Consider the following 20,327-nt stretch of genomic DNA (forward strand, 5'->3'; position numbering starts at 1 on the left):
GGCCAGAGGAGGGACTTGTTTGGGGGCTTAAATTCTGATCACCCCATTTGCAGAAGGCTGTGAATGACGAAGAAAGCCCAAAGTCCATTTGCAGAGTTTAAGCCTCCACTGAACTCCCTTCGACTACTGGTCACAGGAATAGTCTTGCCCTCAGAGTGCACTGGAAAGTGAATGACTGGAGATACAATTAGGTTAAAGTTTAACATTTGTTTTTCCTTTTGACCTGACTTTTAATGTGTTTTAGTTGTTTGTTTGTTTGTTTTTTTAATCAGACAGGAGCAAACAGGATGTTGCGAGTCCTGCTCCCAAGGAGACGCTAATCACCTATCATGAGAGCTCCGATCATCATTTTCTCTCTGTTTTCCAAGAGGAGGAACAGGTAAGGATTAACCTTACTGACGATGTTTCTATTCTTTTTCTTGGATTGAGGCTTTTATGTTTTACTGTTGTTGCTCCTTCCTTTTTTGGGTACAATTTTCTTTATATGAAATCCAAGTAGGTAAATATACAGAGACAGTAACTAGATTAATATTTCCTTAGGATTATGGCAAGGGAGTTTTGTGTGTGTGTGCGCGCGCGTGTGTGTAAGGGAACTAATAATGGGTACAAGAATGAAGAAAGTGTTCTAAAATTGGTGATAACTACACAACTCCTTTTCAATACATTTAAATAATTAATTTGTATGTTGTGTGACTGATAGGCCAATAATATAAGTTTTTTTAAAAAGCATTGGATCTGGAGAAAGGCTTCCCGGCTCTGACCTCACATGGTGCCCCTTCGCTGCACCATGCACGACATAGCTCATAATTGGCCTGTCTTAGTATTTAATTTTGATTCTAGACGGAAAGTTGTTTACCAAGCAACACATTCCGAACAACGCTGGTGTGTGCTGCAGGAAGAGATCCCAGGAAGTGGGCTGAGGCCCTGCCAGGCACGACTGCTGCTGACAGTGGTTACTGTGCGCTATGTCTACATAAGGCCATTAGTCCCAAGCTTCCAGTTCAGATATTATTTTGCTTCTTTAGATCTCACAACAAACCCTGTTAGGTCGGCATGGTGGAGCTGATCTGTGTGTAGATGTGGAGATCAAAGACCTTCGAGGCTGAAAAGATGCTGAGTCAGGGACATCAGCCTAGATTCCTAATTCCTAGGTTGGGATGCTTCCACCTCACAAATGAATCACAACCATAGACTTGCTCCTGTACTCCCAATTTCGGGGGTTCCGGGCTGGACAGTCCTTCATGTGCCAGCCCATTGCTTCTGGAGAGTGTGATCAAGGGACGAAGGACCTGGGATCCGGGCCTGAGGGAGGGAGTGAAGGACTTGGCCGGAAGCTCCAAGCAGGTCTGCTGAGCCCAGGTCAAGCTCGGGTCGGAGCCAGGCCGCAACCCCAGGAGAGCCCTTGAGCAAGGGCACTTGGGGAGGGCAGCGGTGGGCTCTGGTCTTCCTGGCAGCACTGAGGTCCTCTCTGAAGGCTTCCGTGGGCTCAGCAGGCTGTAGGGATTGTCTCCACAGCTGTCCAGGTGCTGACATTTTTTCCTGAATTGGGTTTTCAGCTGACGGCCGTGGTCCTTTTGGTGATGTGTCAAGATGCTGCTGAACAATGGCCTTTGTTCCATGTTCCCTTCCTCCCCGCCCTACCCTGCCCCCCTTTTCTCTCCACTGCAGTAAACAGCAGATGAGTGGATTTCGGCCCATGGTGACCTGCTGTGTTATAGAGCAGAACTGTCCCAAAGGGTTTCCTTGGCTATGATGGAAGCAGAGTACTGCTGGTGGCCTGGATCCACCCAGTTTTTCTAAGTTAGTGACTGAACACAAACTGTAACACACAGGGGACTCCATTTCTCCTGTGATGTAGCTGGTGCTGTCTGGTGGTTTGAGGCTCAGGGAGAGGCCTAGGCACATGCTGACAGATAAATGAACCCTGGCCTCTGCCAAGCTGAGCTCATCGTTCCTTCCCTGCTCTGAGCACAAAGGGCATTCTGGTCACAGTGGGAGCTTTGATCGCTGTCCCTGTGACAAAGGCAAGGTCCGGGCCTGGAGGGAAGGACCAGCTTTAGGGCCCAGCACCAGGGACACGGGCTCACCCAGTCCCTTTGTGAATTCTTCTAGTGACAAGAAAGGGCCTGTGTCATGGCCACCCTCTGCCAAGGATCATCTTCAGTCATTTTGGTAAAAATAAAAATGTATACTCGCCACACTTGCTGGGAGATAAAAACTGCCTCAAATTCCTAAGGAGTTAACCTGCTCGTAAGAACACCCCTCGGGTTGATTGTGCTAGCTGACCAACAGCTTGGACTTAGGACGGCCTGTGCTTTACCCTTCACATGATTATTACTATTAGCATTAAACTTTAATTAAGGGAGCCCTGGCAGAACACGGGTTAAGTGCTCTGCTGGCTAACCAGAAGGCTGGTGGTCCAAACCCATCCAGCTGCTCTGCGGGAGAAAGGCCTGGTGATCTCAGCCGAGGACACCCTATGGGGCCAGTTCTACCCTATCACACGGGTTAGGCTTAGTCATAATGGCCTCACTTATAACCCAACAACAGCAAACCTCAATTAACTGCCTTGTTGCAATATAGATCTTTGACCTGTTTACTATTATTGGGCTCTGTTCTGCTTCAGGTTTGGAGGTTGCCCCATTCTGAACAGTTGTGAGCTCAAATACGGTCCCTTGTTATTAAAGGTTGAAGTTTTTGTTGTTGGATACTCCTCGCCAACCCTCTCTGCTCCAGGGACCCAGGGGACTGTAAGGTCCTGCTTAGCTAATCTTGCTTTCCAACTCAGCCTCCCACTTCTTTCTATCAGTCACTGAAATCTCCCCTCAATGAGGAAGTCTTTCAGATGCCAAAAGAAGAAACCAAACAGCTTCCTAAAACCTTATGCTAATTGATTCCCTCCCCTGGGTGGTAGGTTAACAGTATTGTCCTTTAAACAGAAGACCCCTGCGTCCTTTAGACAAATCATGATTATGACATGAGCTAAGCAGGCTCTGTAAAAACGAAATCTTGTTTTAAATGCACGAGGAGACTTCTGGGGAAAGATGGAGAAGTAAAGCAAACACTGAAATTTGTGAGCAAAACAAAAACACAACCACCTCAGTCAAGGCAACAGACCCAAACTTCTAGGGCCAAGTGGCCCCGAATCCACCCCACCCCAAAGAACAAGGCCCAGGGAGTACTAAGGAGCATTTAGGTTCTCCCCTCCCCCTCAGTGTAGGGCAGGACTGTGTCGCTCAAGGAGGGTGCAGGGTTGAGAGACAATACTGGAATCAAGGGAGGCGCAGCCTGGGCACAACTGGTCTCCGTGGTATGCAACCCACACACATACACCCCCACTCGGATGCCAGGGCTGAGTGTGCCGGGGGAGCCCTAGAATGAGACATCCTCCCCACTTGCTTCCCTAGCCCTCATCCTCCTGCTCCCCAGCTGATAGCAAACGCGGTGGCGCTGGCTTTCCTGACTTGCCTTGTCACTGTTCTGAGGCTCTGCGCCACCGCATCATTCCTTCTCTTCCTCGGGAGCCAGCAGAACTCGGGTCCCGGCCTCCCGCACCACTCAGAATGCAGAATGGATCCTGCAGGCTGGTCTTCAGTCGTCTCCAGGTCCACCTCTCTGCTTCCTAGAAGAATGGCGTGTAAATCCCATCGGTGCTTTTATTCCCTCACCTTTTCTGGCTTTTTGTTCACGCATTCCTTTTGGTTAAGAGCCAGGGCCTCTTCATGAGCCAGCTGGGCCGGCTCTGGATAGCGTCATGCTCAGGCTTGGATCCATGAGTCATTTCCATGTCACACTTCCCACCCATGGTGGCGTGGAAGTGTTTCTGTAACTCCTCCAGGATAGCTGCTCCATCATCTCCTTTTCCCGTCGTCCCCTCTCCTGGGCTACACAGCTTGTGGGGGGACAGGCTGGGCAAAGGCTCTTGGGTCAAATGAGTCTTTGAAACACCTAATCCCCTGCTGACCCAGCTCTGCTTTAGTTTCCCCCACTACACTGTCACAACAAACCTAAGTCACACTGGATTCCAACCTGCCCACTTCTCTCTGGTGCCCAATTCCTAAGACTTGATTACCTGGTGCTTAAGCACTGAAAGACGAAAGGGTCAGTTTCCAAGACAGAAGCTTCAGTCTTGTGACTAGAAAGCAAATTCAAAATTGCGTTGTTTCCCTGAAGCTTTAGGACGCCTTCAGTTCAGGCGACTTTCGTATTTAGGGGCATATAAATGATAGAGGACCATGGGCTGGATCCTAGAAACTCTCCCATCCTCCACTTGGAGAATTCGTCCCAGGCCTTCACTACAAGTGACATCATGTCTCAGTAGCAAAAATATGCTGCTATTAAGCCAATCTATCAGATCCCATGTCCTCTTTCTGCTCGTCTCAACTTTCTAATTGGCTCGCTGACCTCCAGCTCTTCCTTGTGGTCGGGAGCCTTTAACAAGCCTCTCTATGAGATGCAGTCTGATTAGAGAGTGGGGTGGGCAGAGGTCAGGGGCTTGACAATGAAGATTGCATTTCAGTCTGCCTTAGGAGACCCAAAGGACACAGGGCTCGTGGGAACCTAGCTTCGGTGACAGTGATTTGACTTGGTTTTCACACCCAACAGGGCCTTCGGCACAGTTAGGTGTGGGAGTACCTTTCATCCTGTGTTAAAGACCATCGTGGGGGAAGAGGAACAGGTGGCGTTCCTGGGGCTCAAGTCCATTAGCCCACTTGACCTGTGTGTGTGGGGGGGGAGGCTCCGAGTTTAAGTTTCGTGTGTAACCCATCAATGTGGAAGTGAGAAACTTGACCAAGGTCAGAACTGGGATTCCAGCTCAGGAGCCAAGTTTTGGATGCTGCTGCCCTCTGGCTACGTGGACAATGGCTTTGAACCAATAGCTGACATAACAAAAGGCCATTTGGGCACGAGGCAACCATGGCACAGACCGTATTATCCATTGCCAGTGTCACACCTGGAATTCAGAAATTAAAAGTGCTATTATCAGATTGAAATCTCGATCGATTCAGTCAGAAATGAAAGCATTCTTCTAGCATTTAAGGTGAAAATAAAAACAAAATACATTTCACTTCTACAAAGATAAAAGCCATGGACTTTATTTCTGTGATAGCTGAGGGGAATTTATTAAACTAGGTTTGGTTTTGTGTGTGTGTGTGTGTGTGTGTGTGTGGTGACTATTATTTACTTGTAAAATCTAAGAAAAATAGCTCTGGAAGTCTTTAGATCTCTCAGGCCATAATAAGCAAATGTTCTTGAGGTTTAACTTGTTTATTAAAAATAGTAGCCCCAACAGATGCCCTTCATTGTTTCATGAAAAGCCTTTGAATGCAAGTCAAGACTTGGTTTCTGTGGTTGGGTCCAGGGAGTCTGCGCTGGCTCAGTGAGCCTACGTACCAAACGCATGTGCCCACCTCACAGCCTTTCCACCCATCTCGTTGAGTCTTGATGCTAGTGACTTCCAATTCTTCCACTAGCCATTTGACCTTAGATGCCACAAGTAATGCCTCACATGTATGCCAGGATAAAATCTGTCTCACACACACCCCCTCCCCAAACAAGGTGATTTCCTTGGCTCTGAGATGTACAGATTACTCTCAACCCCCCTTAGCTAGGTGTCCATTGTGGCTGACATGAGTGATGGAACACCATACCCAGTCCTTCCCGAAGCAGTTAGAAACAAAGCCTTACCATCTTAGGGAAGTGATGGCAAACTTCCCAATGTGCGACAGCTCTGGACACTTGCAGTGCTCTCTAGGCAAGCAGGTGGGGCCTGCCAACCCTCAAGCACCCCTTGATAGCTAGTCTCTCAACGCTCCCAACAAGCCGTGCTTGCTAGTATTCACACCTTCTCTCCCACTGCACTTGAACTGGCCCCGGAACTTACTTCCACCAACAGAACACAGCCATCAACTAGCTGTTCTGGGTTGAAGCCATAAGATGTCTTGGTAGCTTCTGCTTTGGGAAGCCCGGAGTTGCCAATGTTTTCCTGGTCCCATGCTAAATCTATCAGAATAAAGCACATCAAATAAAGGCTTTAACTGTCCCGTTCCTAATGCCAATCTTGGTCCTTGTAGAAAAGAACACCACCTATCGGGGGAAGAAAATGCCCTCATGTGGGCTGTAGGTGCCTGGGTCACCAATATTATGAATACCCCCTTTGTATGGCATCTGGAGGGAGACACCCAACTGCTGAGAGCTAGGACTGTCTCTTCTGTACAGTGAGCTGTTACTTGTGTTTGGGTTTCTTTGTTCTTCCTGTGTTAGCTCCTTGCTTTGGTGTTGCTGTTTGTGTGTTGGTTTTGTGAGGAATTGTCTTGTGTGCTGCTGCTCTTGGTAAAGTGAGCCTTTAATTGAAATGGGACGTGGGATCCACTCTAAAGTGAATTGATTTAAGACTAGCATACATTGGAACACTCCTTCAAAAATCTTCATGTATCCAGGGATGTGAGTCCCCATTTGCAGACCCATTGCCTTAAGTGGCCCCTTCTAACAGTCTTGGGTTCCTTTACCTAGTACTCTGCCATCCCTCCATCATCTGATCTCTTTGTCTCTCAACTCAAACTCAAGCACATTGAGTTCATGCGAGCCTAAACAACAGGGTAGACCTGCTTCTGTGGGTTTCCAAAACTTAAGTCTTTTTAGAAGAGTAGAAAACTTAGTCTTTCTCCCAGGAGTGGCTGGTGGTTTTGAACTGCTAACCTTGAGGTTAGCAGCCAAATGGTAACTACTATGCTGCCAGGCTCTCTTTCCCTAACTAGATACCTCTCTCTCTCATCTGCCCTTTAGCAGGTCCAGATTCAGGATCAACTGGTAAAGAGCTGAAGGTGAGATTGCTCTCAGGGAACTGTGAACTATGAAACAAAGGTATGAAGATAAAGAGGGACCATAGTCTCCCTCGATGACATTACCTAACAGTGTGAACTTCACACACCATTTCCAGAGTGAATGGCACACCTTCGATGTCGACGTCGTCAGTATTCCAAGGAGATGCAAAAACCATCTTACTAGGGGACAAAGCAAGAATAAACTTTGTAGCCAATCTTCCTGCCCCATTCCACGTGTAATGCGTTCACATGTGGTCTGAACTGACATTTCAGTTTCCGTGTCCCAGTCCTCTGAGTTGAGACTAAGGCAATCTAGCTCCTGAGAGGTAAACATTTATTGATCAAGTCTGCATGTCATGGTCACACTTGCCAGTACAGTTGACTTTTTCTTAAAGCTGTAGAAGAAATTTCCCCACCTTTGAAAAATTTTCCCCCTCAGCAAGAAGAAACACTTTTAAAACGGCATTTTCATATTACGTGGGAATTAAGAACAATGGCATCCTGCAGCTTCCTCAACCTGGTGAGGGAGGACCAGGGGAGGTCAGTGACAGATCTCCAAGTGCTTCCAATGGCCTTTCAGGCCTCCCCTCCCGATTTGACTCGGCTTCCAGACTTCAAGAGAGTGAAAAGTGGTCTCATGAAAACAGCAGCCTAAATGCCGGCAGACCAAGAGTTAAAAGACTATTAAACTTATTTGGCAAATTGTGTCAAATGCTTTAATGAGCATAAAAATGTTCCCTTAGGCTCAGACACAGTCCATGACTACCTAAACAAGGATGGTTTGTACAATTAAATCAGAAACCAAAGCTTAGGGAACCCTACACAAGGCGTCCTTGCCACTGGCAAGTAGACACCGTTGGTAAGCATCAATAAAAGCAATTGCGGCTCATTTCTAAGGGGAACATTGGTAATCTGCCATCGTAATACCAAGTGACAGGAGCAACCCCAGCTCGCACTAAGGCTGTGTCCACGGTGCAGGGCTGTGCAATTCCCTCGGGGTGGGGATGGGGTGGACAGTTGTGGCGACCCCGCTCGGGGTGCTAATGGGGCACTGAAGGCTCGCTGCAAAACCAGTGCTGGACGCTGGCTCCTTTTTGCTTTCGCCCAAGCTAAAATTCTTAGGGTTTCTTTTGGTGAACAAAAACGGGTCCTGACCGACGGACGAGAAGGAAATGTTCTGCAAGTGACTGTGGCGATGACTGAAAGATGAACTTGTATGATACATGCAGTGTGTGCCAGTAGAAGTAATTTTAAAAGGAAAACCCCAACAAACCAAACAGGTCCTCATGTGGGTCTTTTATAAGCAGAGTGACAAACTTCTGAAAAGCGGGGGGATTACCCGGATCACGGTTTTCATAGCTCCGAGATAGCGGAAAACCAACTTGAGAATTCCACAAGCTGGCCACACACTGAGAAGTCTTTCGCATCGGAAGCATGCTGTAGAGGACCAATGTTAACTCTTTCCCCACCTTTAACACCCCTGCCAGGGGCAGGGGCTTTGCTGAGAGCAATGAGGAAGATCCATGACGACACATTTCTCCAACATTCGTCAGCTATCTGTGGAGTGGATTCCTGGTCATGGCAATGTCACATGTTTAGAGTAGAATTTCTCCACTGGACGGGCCTTCTTGACTGCAGTCTTGAAGAAAGATCACCAAAGCCCTTCCCCCCATGACAGCTCTGAAGTGGGGAGGGGGGGCCTCCACCCCATGGCAGCTCTGAAGGGTGGGTGGTGGAGGGGGACCTCCAACTGGTTTGGCAGTTGATAACAAATCATTTGCACTACTTTGGAACCGACTACATAACATTAACAGTTAAAAACAAAAGTCGAAACCAGAGAGGGTGCAGGTATATGCAGCATACCGCTACCATGGACTGCCAAGAGCAGGTGTGTATTTTAGAGTTTTGCCAGCCAGTTGTTGCACAACTGTTAAATACTGAACTACAGAAACCTAAAATTACTCATTTAATGAGTATTAATTGTACAAAGGTGAGAAACGATGTAAGAGCAGATCACCTGCCAAATTGAATGACAATAAATGTATTGGGAAATAAGCGGACCAGAATATAATCCCACTTTTTGGATCATGGTCAGTTTGCAAACAGAGGTTGCTTATGGTGTATAAGTTCAGCTAAAATAAATAAAGCATCTGAGAATTAAGCAACTGGTTGGAATTTATAAGACAGGGCTGCCTATTTTATATGTATGATATATATCCTCGATATCAGCAAAACCTAAGTATTCACCTTTTTCAGGGAGGGTGGATTTTAAACACCAGCACACCACGGGGCCGAGAGAATGGAGGCTGTGGGGAACGGGAGAATACTTTCAAACCGAAGCAGGAAGAGGGCCTTTTCCCACTTGGTGTTCCAACTTGTCCTCAGCGTGTTCTAAGTGCACCCTCCCCCCACAGGTAGATGTTAGCGTCAAAACACCTCCAGGCAAACACAAAAGCCCAGCCCACTGTCCATAATGAAAAGCACTTTACTTGAAAAACAAAACAAAATCAACTTTATTTTTTTCTAGGTTTAAAAAGAAAAACAAAATAGAACCAGCTATTCATTTTTGTTGAGAAAATGCTTCTTTTGGTGTTTACATTTAAATTTCTGAGGAGGTGATCTGGTTACCGAGAGAATTCCCGATGCACTCATTAACCAGAGCCCCGTTTGACCAGCCCTTTACAAAAACCCCTGACAGCTGCTGCAGCCTTCACATTCCTAATGCTCCTCATTCGCTGCAGCATGCAGAGACCCCGAGAAGGAAAGGGCGGCGCGCGGCGGTCAAAGCGACAGCGTAAGGAAAGCCGCTTGTATCAAATAAATACAACTTTGTCATAACCGCAAAGAAAAGGAAAGCACTCCACACAAACAATGGCAGTTCAATGTGTAACTGGGTCATCACCCAACCGGAGAAGCAGCTGTGAAATACACGACTCCTAACACGTGAAGAACTATGTACCAGTCATGTGTTCAACAGTTCTACACATTAACAATGAGATGTGGGGGGTGGGTGGGGTGTTAAAATAGCACATGTAAAAACCCTCCAGTGGGAATTTTGCAGAAAACTCCTATTTGATCTTTGAAGTGGCTACAGTCACCAACCCCCAATGGTTCAGCATCCTCAGTTAGTGGGCAGGCCCCAGTTCCTAATGGCCAGGGATCAGGGCGCAGTGATTAGAATCAAGCACCAGCCATGACCGCTCTCCAGCACACACCCAGCCCCTTGGTGATCTCGACTGGCACCCCTGAGGTGGTTTGGTACCCAGCAAGAGATTTGTCTCCAGGCCCTCCCAAATTAAACGGGGGCAACTGCTCCCCGTGCTGCTTTTGACTGCGATTCCCAACACGACGTGGTAAGGTAAGAAGAGCCATGTGGTAAGACAAGCCATTTCTACCCGCCCTTTGTGAACCAGACCTGGACACACTCATGGTATAGCTCTCAGTGAAGTCCTGTGTAATTTATTTTGAAAGAAAAAAAGAAGAAAATGAACTCCTATTTTGCTGTGCAAATAAAATATTTTCTAAAATAAAAAGGAATTCTGATTCCACTAAGACCACCTATGACTGAGGACAACTTCCCGTGATTCTGCCCATGTCCAACTAGTTCAGAAGAACCGGTTAGAAAATGATTGTCAAAAAACGTTACAGATCCACAAGGAGTGACGTGAGCAACAACTGAAGAGCATCAAGTCAGGCCACATGACGGTGGTGTTCCGGAATGCCGTTCTGAGGCTTACGTTTGGTGACTGACGATTTCCTTTTCACTTGACAGCTTGAGAGCAATTTCAGTGCCATCACTCTGTCTAGCCTGGGGATGATTCAGGCTTTCACTGGGGCTCCTCTTCCACATACCTGTCTTTTCCTCTCCTAGTCATTTCACATTTCCGACTCATTCACAGTCATAAATACATAGGCAAGAGAAATGAAAATGCAACGCATATCATTACAAAACAAACAAACAAAGCAAAACACGGAAAAAAACAAGTAGCCCTAGAGAAAAAATGTTTTTTTGAGAGCAGAAATTCAAAGACATAAATAAAATGGTATTTTTGGTTTCCTTATAATTACTGAATTCTTTACTCTAATCCTAGTACCTTTACTATGGAAATGAAGGGTTGTTTGTAATGTTGAAAACACCGTCATACTGTGACATCTGAGCTTGTAGCTATCTTGTTAAATCTATGGCTTAGATTTTCAAGTAGGTGCCCTCCCCAAACTGTGTTTTCCACTCTAATTTTCTTTACTTTCATTAGTGTATGGGCCTCTTCACAAGAGGAGCCTATTTAACACCAACGAAGTCCAGGGCAAACTGCTGGGCTGTCCCTTCTGTAGTCACTGGACCTCCTGGAGCCAAGCTGAGGCCCTGGGTTCACAGGCCTCTCCTGGGGTAAGGCTGAGCGGCCCGGCCGGCCGGGAAGTGCTGAGTCCACAAACCACGCGGGCAGGCCCGGCACAGTTGGATTCCTTCCCCCTTTGATGAACTGTCTCTTCCTTTAAACCTCCTTCCATGTCACTTCACAGAGAAGGCACGCACTGGGAATTTTTATTCCGTTCCGTACAGTGGCCGATTGCTGTTTCCTCAGACTGCCGTGGAAGAACGCGACTCTGTCCCTAGTGCAAGCCCAGCTCCAGGTACTGAGAAGGAAACCAGAACCAACGGGCTCAGGCACACTTTTGCAAGTAGCAGAGAGCGCATGTGTTGGTGAAAGCACTGGATCAAATACACGTCTATTTACAACTCACAGGTCCACTAAAAAATCAAGTCACACGCCTATTGGTATTTGTCACCCTAGAGACAGTGGGAATGACACTGCGCTTGAAAAGTAAAGCATCCTACAGAACACTTGCTTAGTACAGACAGTGGTTCATTGATATCGTGTGCCTTTGGAGCAGGGATGGAAATGGCGGCTTAACCCACGTTTATGTACATGTGTGTTTTGGTTTTCTGAGAGCAGAACTGGCCACTCACCTTCTGGCTTGCCTTAGCAGTGACGAGGACATTTCGGAGGGAGGGCACTACATGCTGTACTTGACAGCAAGCAACTGGTCTCCGGCAGCTAACCAATCTCTCAAATGAGCCATTTCCATTTATTTACAAGTTAGTAGTGCTTGCCGACTCACAAACAGAAGCGTCTTTTAGGTTTCTATTAGGCTTCTTATCACTCTCAGCCAGCCCGCACAAGTGAGTTTCCTGTGTACAACTGTCCCTCTGTTGGGCACACAATGCAATACTTAGATCCCCGCCCCTCCCCACCCCTAATGGCACCAACAACCGACATGACCAAAGCAACACATGGACACTGTCGCCTGCATTGTACCGGCAGCAGTACCCTATTCAGTGTGAGGTATTCTGGTGAACGCACCGTTCGCTTTCACATGCGCACTGCGTTATCGTCACAGACAGCTGCTGGGGGCTTTTATTTGGTGTTGCTTTACCTTTCCCACACAACAGGGAAAAGTCCCATCTTCTCAGTTTGTTTTTGGCTTATTCAAAAGTGGAAAACATCAGCCTTTGTTTTTATTTTATCGTCGTTACTTGTGTGTTTCGAGACAGCAGGGACTGACTACAATGGTCATCTCCTAGGAAACCACCACTGCCACACTGGGATCTTAAGAGACTCCGAATCCCACATGAGGAGCCTACTCGACCTCGGCACTGGGCCGGGGGCTAGGGGCTGATGAAATGCCACTGCTTCATGAGAAGAGTCTGGTTCGCCCATGAGGTAAATCACATCAACACAGTGACAGATACAGAACAGTCCTATTTTCTAGAAATATTAGCCAACTTGATCCTCTTGAGAAGCTCTCGGTGTTGGGCTGGTCCATCTTCTGGCTGGTGGCAGCTCCTCCAGGGCGATGCTGGACCCGCAGAGCACTGTCCCCACAGGTCCAGGCTGCCAGGCGACAACTGGTGGCCATTTTAAGTCACTGTCTGGCCCCAGCTGCCCACCCCGCAAATAAACTAGCCTGTGTCCCAGCGAAGTGACCCTTCAGGTATTGGCATTAATTTGTTTCAACTTTCTCCAAGTGCACTTGGTGCTACTGTGCCACAGTGGAGAACAAACCAAAAACAAAAGCCAACGCCTCCGAGCCGAGGCTGACACTCCCGCGTCAGCAAGGGCAGGCGCCCAGGCAGGGCGGCGTGCAGCCGGCAGGCCAGCACGCAGGGACGCGCAAGGGACCAAAGAGCCTCCCAGGAATCCCGACGATGTACGCACTCATTTCCAGGCTAAGCTATGTACGGATGGTCACGATATTCACGTCTTATAAAAGTGCATTTTGGAAAAGACAATCTGACTTCTACACAACAAGAGGAATCTCGTGGCCCTGCGTCTGGGGGACAGCACTAGCACGTGGAAACATGGTGCTGGACGGAGCTAGCCTGGGCAGGGCTTCAAGGAACGCGGCCCAGTCCTGGAACATGTCCCCGCCGCCCCTGGTGGAAGATGCTTGAGGATCAGCATTGGTGGCCTGTCATGGCAGGGAGACAGGACTTCACAAGGGCGGCGGGAGCTGGGGGACTGAGGCCTGGAGCACTGCTGCAAGAGAAACTACTTGCTACGAGCAACAGATCAAACTTTCTGGGCTTAAATGAAATTCTCAGGTCTATCTGGTGGCAACAGAATTCCTCTCAGTGTTCTCGGATGGTTTTATGGTGTCCTTTTCTCTATCTGTGATGTTTGCTTAAACGTGTGGTAGAGTACATCTTCTTAAAACATGGAAAGTTCTTAAAATAGATTAGCAGGGCATTAGAGTACTGATGCTCACTTTAGTCGAGTTTAAAATATCCCAAAGGGGGATAAATATTAATCCATCCATTCATTTCCTCTGCTTATATATATATAATCTGATTTGCACATGAAAAATAACGTACATTTATGAAAGTCTGAACTCCTATGGTGACCTTGGCAAGTCAATTTCTAAAACAGGCAATGGTAAAAATATTGAATGACATTATACCACATGTAGCCTGACAAAAATGCAAAAGAGTGTGAGAGAAATAGCCTCATATTGCTGAGGGTCATGTCCTTGGAAACAGCTTCCTTATGGCCCTTGAGAGGTGGAAAAGCTCCTAAAAGACAAAACAGAAATATTAATCCGTTGTACTCTGTGTGGGGGTGGGGGTGGGGATGGGGAAGGAGAGTATCCTGCAAGAAAAGTTAAATATCCGTTTCACAAGAACTTAAGACACAGTATTTTAAAACAAAGGGCTTGCTCTTGACCCACCCACTACTATCGAGTAGATTCTGACTCTGAGTGATCCTACAGAATAGCCCCTTGGGTTCCGGGGCTGTAAATCTCTCTGGGAGTAGAAAGCTCTGTCTTTCTCCTGCAGAGCAGCTGCCAGGTTCAAACAGCTTGCCCTGTGGTTGCAGTCCACCAATGCACAGTCAACGACCCCACCAGGACTCTTATTTGAAGAACACTCTTCCTAGGGCCAAGGGATCACTGGTAGCATTAGTGGTTATGCGTTGGACTTTGATCCCCAGGATCTGTAGTTCGAAGCCGCCAGCTGCTCCATGAGGCGTCCTACTCCTATAGAGCTATAGTCTCAATAACTCACAAGGGGGCAGTTCTACCCTGTCCTATAGGGTCACTGAGTTGCCATCAACTTGAGGGCAATGAGTTTTCTTCAAAGGGCCAAGCGCTTCCTTGCCTGTAAGCCAGTGGTTCTCAACCTGTGGGTCACGACCCCTTTTGGGGGGTGGGGGGTGTCAAACGACCCTTTCACAGGGGTTGCCTGATTCATAACAGTAGCAAAATTACAGTGATAAAGTGGCAACAAAACTAATTTTATGTTGGGGGGTGGTGGTCACCACAACATGAGGAATCGTATTAAAGGGTCGCAGCATTAGGAAGGTTGGGAACCGCTGCTGTAAGCCTGAGCCTTCATTCTCCCAGCCTGGAAGCTGCTCCTCCATCTGCATTCTTCTGATATGAGAAAATGTACCTACCGCTCCCAGACCCTTCTGGGGCCCCTCTCCATCTCCACATCTACTTGCTCCATGGCCCTTTCCATGATGTGCAATGAGCCTGCATTTCTTTCTACAGCCTGTCTTGTCAGCCTCTCCCTCTGGAGTAGCTAGGCCACCTGTTCCCCTAGAGAGAGACTTCCAGAGGGGCCAGGACACAGGAGAGGCCAAACAGGCCTTACAGACTTTGAGAAACAGCATACAAATGAAATGTTAGAGTCACAAAATGTGGTTGTCAATCACTGACATTTCCAAAAGACAAGATGTTTTATGAACCATTTTAACAATACAGAGGAGAAACACAAAGTAAATAGATGCCTCTATAGATTCTTCTCTGGAAAGTGAACCCACTTCAAAGCGCTGTTACTGCAGGTCATCTTGATAACACTGTTCAGCAGTGCAAAACAGTCTTTGTCCTTGCAGATAATCCTCTAGTGTAGGGGAGGGGATTTGCTTCTCACAAGCAAGCCATTTACAGAGAGCACTTTCATGGTCTAGGATGCAGAGAAACGCAGTGCTGTTCCCGGAGTCCCGCTCATAAGGACCCTCTAGGACAGCGGAGAAGGGCCCCACAGGCGCACCAAGGTTTATGGAGGAGCCTGATGGTCATTCGTTAGGCTGCTAACTGCAAGGTTAGCAGTTTGTCTGTCTCCAACAGCTCTCCTCAAAAGGAAGAGGAGGCTGTCTTTTCACAGAAACCCAAAGGGGCAGTTCCCTCCTCTTCAAATGGCCACTGTCCTACAGGGTCGCTAGCAGATGGATTCAATGGCCGTTCTCCCAGGCAGTGAGTGGCTGGATGCTTTGAACCACAGACCTTTTGGTTCGCAGCAAAGCACTTACCCATTTTGCCACCAGGGATCCTTATTATGCAAATAGCATTCTTAAGAAGAGGCTTCCATTATAGTTGCTGTAATTAAGGCCACCATAAATCATAAGGCAAGAGAGACTGGAAAGGGAGAGAGACTCGTTGGCCAGGACACAGGACTACTTCATTCCCATGCCTTCTGCATTCCCATGCCCCCTATCCAGCTGGGGAAGAGAATTGGGAGTAGGACTCACAGAGCAGAGGGGCATTTTATTTCTGCAGTCTCCCTGTGGCCTCAACAACACAGTGGCCAACGCCTGTCATTGTTATGTTCATTAATCCACTGCCCGAATCAAAGGCCAGGAAAGTAGGAATTCCTTTCAGGGTCAAGTGAAACAAATCCCAAATGTAAAGACACAAACATTAAATTCCATTAATGTAACAGATATGCAATTTACATTAATGTTGGTGAAATAACCTGGAAAAGGTGGAGGGAACAGCTGCCCGTAATACATTCCATTTGAGTTGTGGTGTATATTTTACCATGTGGATTTTCATCAACAACAAAAAAGTAGAAATAAAACATGAAAACATGTATAAAACCTGTCATTGACATAGCAGCCTTTTCTCTACATTAGCCTTTTGGAAGTGTGATTTATCACCACTGTCCATTCTGTTCCCACCCAGGCTAGGCGTGGAGAAAACGGGGCTTTCTGTTCATCTAGGTCCCATAGCTGGCCTTCAGTGGGGCAGCTTTCTTTTCTAGGAAGGAGTCTCCAAACCAAGAAGGAAATTCATTGTCATCGAGTCGATTCCAACTCACAGCGACCCTCCTGGAGAGAGCAGAACTGCCCCCGGGGTTTGAGGCTGTAAATTGTTACAGGAGCAGGCAGCCTTCGCTTTCTCCCAGAGCGGTCAGGGGCTGGAACTGCCAACCTAGCCTATATGCCACCAGGACGCCTGGAAAGCAGGCCGACACAACTGAGCAAATTGGGAAAACCCTCCCTCCTCCAGGCCTGACACCCTGCCTGTTAACATCCTCCATTCCTAACTGCCTTCCTTCCTCCCTCTTGCCTCTTTCTCGGCTCGGCTTCCTTGGGGCATTGCCATTTTCACAGATCACAAAGAATTCCAGGAACAGAAGAAATCTGAGTGCAAATTGACATTTGTTCCTTCCAGAGAAGAAAGTATAAAGTTGTGTCCCTAAAGACATAAAAAGTGGACTTTACCCTACATGTGAAGAAAAAATAAGCATATAACCATGCAGTTTGAAATGATCTCAAATAACTACAATTTTACTCATGGCCACTGGGTCCTTCTAGATTCACAGTGGTCCTGCCCTCTGTGGATTTCTGAGACCGTAACTCTTTACGGGAGTATAAAGTCCCCCTTTTTTTCCTGCCACATAGCAGCTGCTGGTTTCAAACTACTGACCTTGCAGTTAGCAGCCCAGTGCATGCATAACCCACCATGCCACAAGGGCTCCTTAGCTAGACTAGTGTTATTTAAAATCATTGCAATGCCAAGGCATGTATGTTAAATGTCATAAGACACCCTAAATAACTGCACATGTATCACTGTAGTCTACGTTCTTATGTATGCTGTTGAATTAGATCCATTTGTCTAACTCTTACACTCTTCATTTGAACCTTGTCCACTAGCTTTAATGTAAATGTCTTTACAAAAATTCTAAGCTAGATACTTAAATAAAGAACTACTCTGATTCCTTTAGACCAGTGTTTTTCAACCTTCCCAATGCCGCAACCCTTTAATACAGTTTCTCATGTTGTGGTGACTCCCCAACCATAAAATGATTTTCGTGGCTACTTCATCACTGTCATTTTGCTACTGTTATGAATCGGGCGACCCCTGTGAAAGGGTTGTTGGAAACCCAAAGGGGTTTCACATGAATTAAAAGGAAGATTATCTGTCCTAAAGTATATCTTAGAACTACCAGTAACTTCAGAGATATATATGTATACATAAAATAGGATATTGTGTACCTGTTTTATAAAAATGTGATAAGAGGTCTTCTTTTTCAATGAACCGTTGATAGAGCCAATTGGCAAGGTCGTCCTCAGTCTCCAGGGGTACATCTTTAATTGGAAAGATCCTATTCAAAAGCAGGGGAAAAAAGGACAAAAAACAACTTTACTTCAGAAGTCAGCATTAAGAACCACAACCTAACTCTGATCATTGAAAACCGGCAGGACGCTGAGCGGTCGTGGTTACTTGGACAATCAGAGTTCTTCTCAAACAAGTCTGGCACCTGCATCCTCATTTCCACAGGCACTACCTTTTAGAGGTTCTGGGTTACAAATCAGGTTGGCTCTGAGGGGTCTGTTACATTATTTATAACTTCATCCAATACCACTCCCCACCCTACCTCCCTACCTGGTGGTCAATGGTTACACACTGAGTTGTTAATCTCTAAGCCAGCAGTTAGAAACCACCAGCAGCTCCTGGGGGGAAAGAGGCGGCTTTCTACTTTGGTAAAGAGTGACAGTCTCAGAAACCCACAGGGGCAGTTCTACCCTGCCCTGTAGGGGCTTCAAGTTTGGAACCCAATATCCCAAGTGCTTACTGCCAGTGTCTGTCCCCTGCTCTCCCCCACTCCTTCCCCATCCCTGCAGGCGTACACCTTAAAACAAAGCATGTTCCCATGAATTAACTGGGTTGTAGGAGGGAATCACTAAAAGTAGAAATGAGTTTCCCCCATTTCGTCTCAGGAGGTTTCCTGTTATGTTTGGAAGGTCCGAGCAGGCCAGGATTTACTCCAAAGAGGCTTGTTTTCCTATTTTACATGTAGGTAAGACGCAAGTCAACTACTTTCACTTAGCAAGTATTTAGAAACTATTCTAATGCTTACATACCATCACAAAAATCCTCACCAGTGTCTGTAATTTACCCAAATCACACACTGTCCAGATCAAATAAAGAGAAACAAATTTGAAAGGACCAAAACCACTACATTCAAGACTCCTTCGGAGGCGTTAAAAAAAGATTGAGGAGAAAGTCATATGATATAAAATGAGCCTCTATAAAGCAAACAATTCCATGGCACTTAGTACAATGTCAGTGTTCTACAACTACCACCTCTATCTAGTTCCAAAGCTTTCCCACTTCCCAAAAGAAACCCTGATTGGCTGCTGCAGTTACTCCTCTCCCAGCCCTGGGGACCAATATGCTTTCTGTCTCTAGGGACCTCCAAGGGCGTGTCATTGCTCGGGTAGCAGGGTCATTTACATACAACAACAGAAATCAGAAGGGACGGTATTAATTAGTCACATTATCAACAATTCCTTTCTTTCATCTTTTTAAAGATTTGACGATCAGACTGAGGGTGGTTGATGAACACCCGCATTAAAGTGTTAGTTGGAAAAGGAAGAAAAGAGAGGAAAGAAGAAGGAAGTGTAAAATGAAAACCTGACAGCACTTCAAGAGCTCAACACAGTTTTGATGAAAACTGCCTTCAAAAATACTGAAAGAAATAAAAAGCAAAGTACGCCACACACGGTTATTTACACTGAACAGACTTTCTCATTCTTAGTAATTCTCTTACCCTCGTAAACACACTAGTACATGACTCTAAAGCAGGAAGGAGTACAGAAGTGTTTTGGTTTATCAACTGTTTCAGTGAGAGAGAAGGCCCTAAGTAAGATGCAAGGTTCAAGTTTGCTACTATAACCTCTGTCACCAGAACGAACGGAAATTGTCCCCACTCTGTGTGGACTGATGAAGGGAAGATGCCCTTAGAAGATGCTGTAAATTAAAAACTCAAACAGTGGGAATGGCCAACATACAGGAGAGCATCCCACAGGCTGGTATGTCAGGTCTTTCAAAACCCCTTCCCTGGTGAAAGCAGACCCTCTCGTTTCCAGGCACACTTCCCCTCTGCCCTCTGCATGCTGGCCTCAGGGGCGCCTCGCGAAGGGGGTGCGCTGTCCAGCACTGTTTAAACCAGTCCCAAAGGTGCTGTGGCACGTGGTGGGGAACCCAGTGTCTAGAATCCTGTTAGGGGTTCAATTCTGGCTCCACCACTTGCCAGCTGTGTGATGTTGGGGGAAATCCTTTAATCTCAGTTTGACTTAGTTCCCTTGCCTGTGAAGGGGAGCAAATGTTATTTACAGGGCTGCCGCACAGGTACAGTGCGACAATAGTGCGTGGTATGTGGTACGCACTTAGGAACGCCAGCGGTAGTGGTGGTGATTGTGGAATGCCCGCAGCATGGCCAACAGTACTGTGCTGCCCCGTGCTCTGGGCTCTGTATGCAGTTGTTACGGGGCTGTGTCCTTCCTGTGTCACTGAGACCATGGGGAAGCCAGCCTCAAGCCAATCACACAAAAGCAACAGGCTGAACAGTTGCTACCAAGAGTCAAAAGCTAACATTAAATTCCTATTGGTGGACACTGCTTATCGTGTTGTGTTAATTAAAAACAATGTGGCAATGAAGAGCATTGTATGAATGTTCCTACATATGATGTATGTTCCTATAGAATGAATTTCCAGAAGTGAAATTTCGAGGTCAATTCTGAAAGTGCATTGTGAACTGTGTTCAGAAAGGAGATACCAATTCACATTCCCCTCAGCAATTTATGGGTAGCCTCTCACAGAAAGGCTTTTAAACTGGAGACGCACATGGTCAGAACGTCTGCCGTAGGGGTCTAGCAGTGTGTTTCACTGGGACATGGCAACTTTTGGACACATTCTGGGTGATCCATCTAT

General features: G+C 46.8%; 1 protein-coding gene and 1 non-coding gene across 4 annotated transcripts in view; both read right to left on the reverse strand.

Moving 5' to 3' along the window:
- Nucleotides 1-267: 267 nt before the first annotated feature.
- LOC142438364 (U8 small nucleolar RNA) lies at nucleotides 268-402 on the reverse strand. The gene has a single exon (XR_012782749.1). It is a non-coding gene; the product is annotated as a U8 small nucleolar RNA (small nucleolar RNA).
- A 9,420-nt stretch (nucleotides 403-9,822) lies between these two features.
- The window catches only part of LPGAT1 (lysophosphatidylglycerol acyltransferase 1), a 91,891-nt gene continuing 81,386 nt past the window's right edge, over nucleotides 9,823-20,327 (reverse strand). For all 3 annotated transcript variants that reach the window (XM_075530096.1, XM_075530093.1, XM_075530087.1), the window contains 2 exons: nucleotides 17,606-17,715; nucleotides 9,823-13,896 (listed from right to left, as the gene is read on the reverse strand). In XM_075530096.1, coding sequence (XP_075386211.1) covers nucleotides 13,745-13,896; nucleotides 17,606-17,715 — 262 coding nt within the window. In that variant the 3' untranslated portion in view covers nucleotides 9,823-13,744. The remainder of the gene's footprint in view (nucleotides 13,897-17,605; nucleotides 17,716-20,327) is intronic.

Source organism: Tenrec ecaudatus, chromosome 1 (assembly GCF_050624435.1).
Source record: "Tenrec ecaudatus isolate mTenEca1 chromosome 1, mTenEca1.hap1, whole genome shotgun sequence".
NCBI lineage: Eukaryota > Metazoa > Chordata > Mammalia > Afrosoricida > Tenrecidae > Tenrec > Tenrec ecaudatus.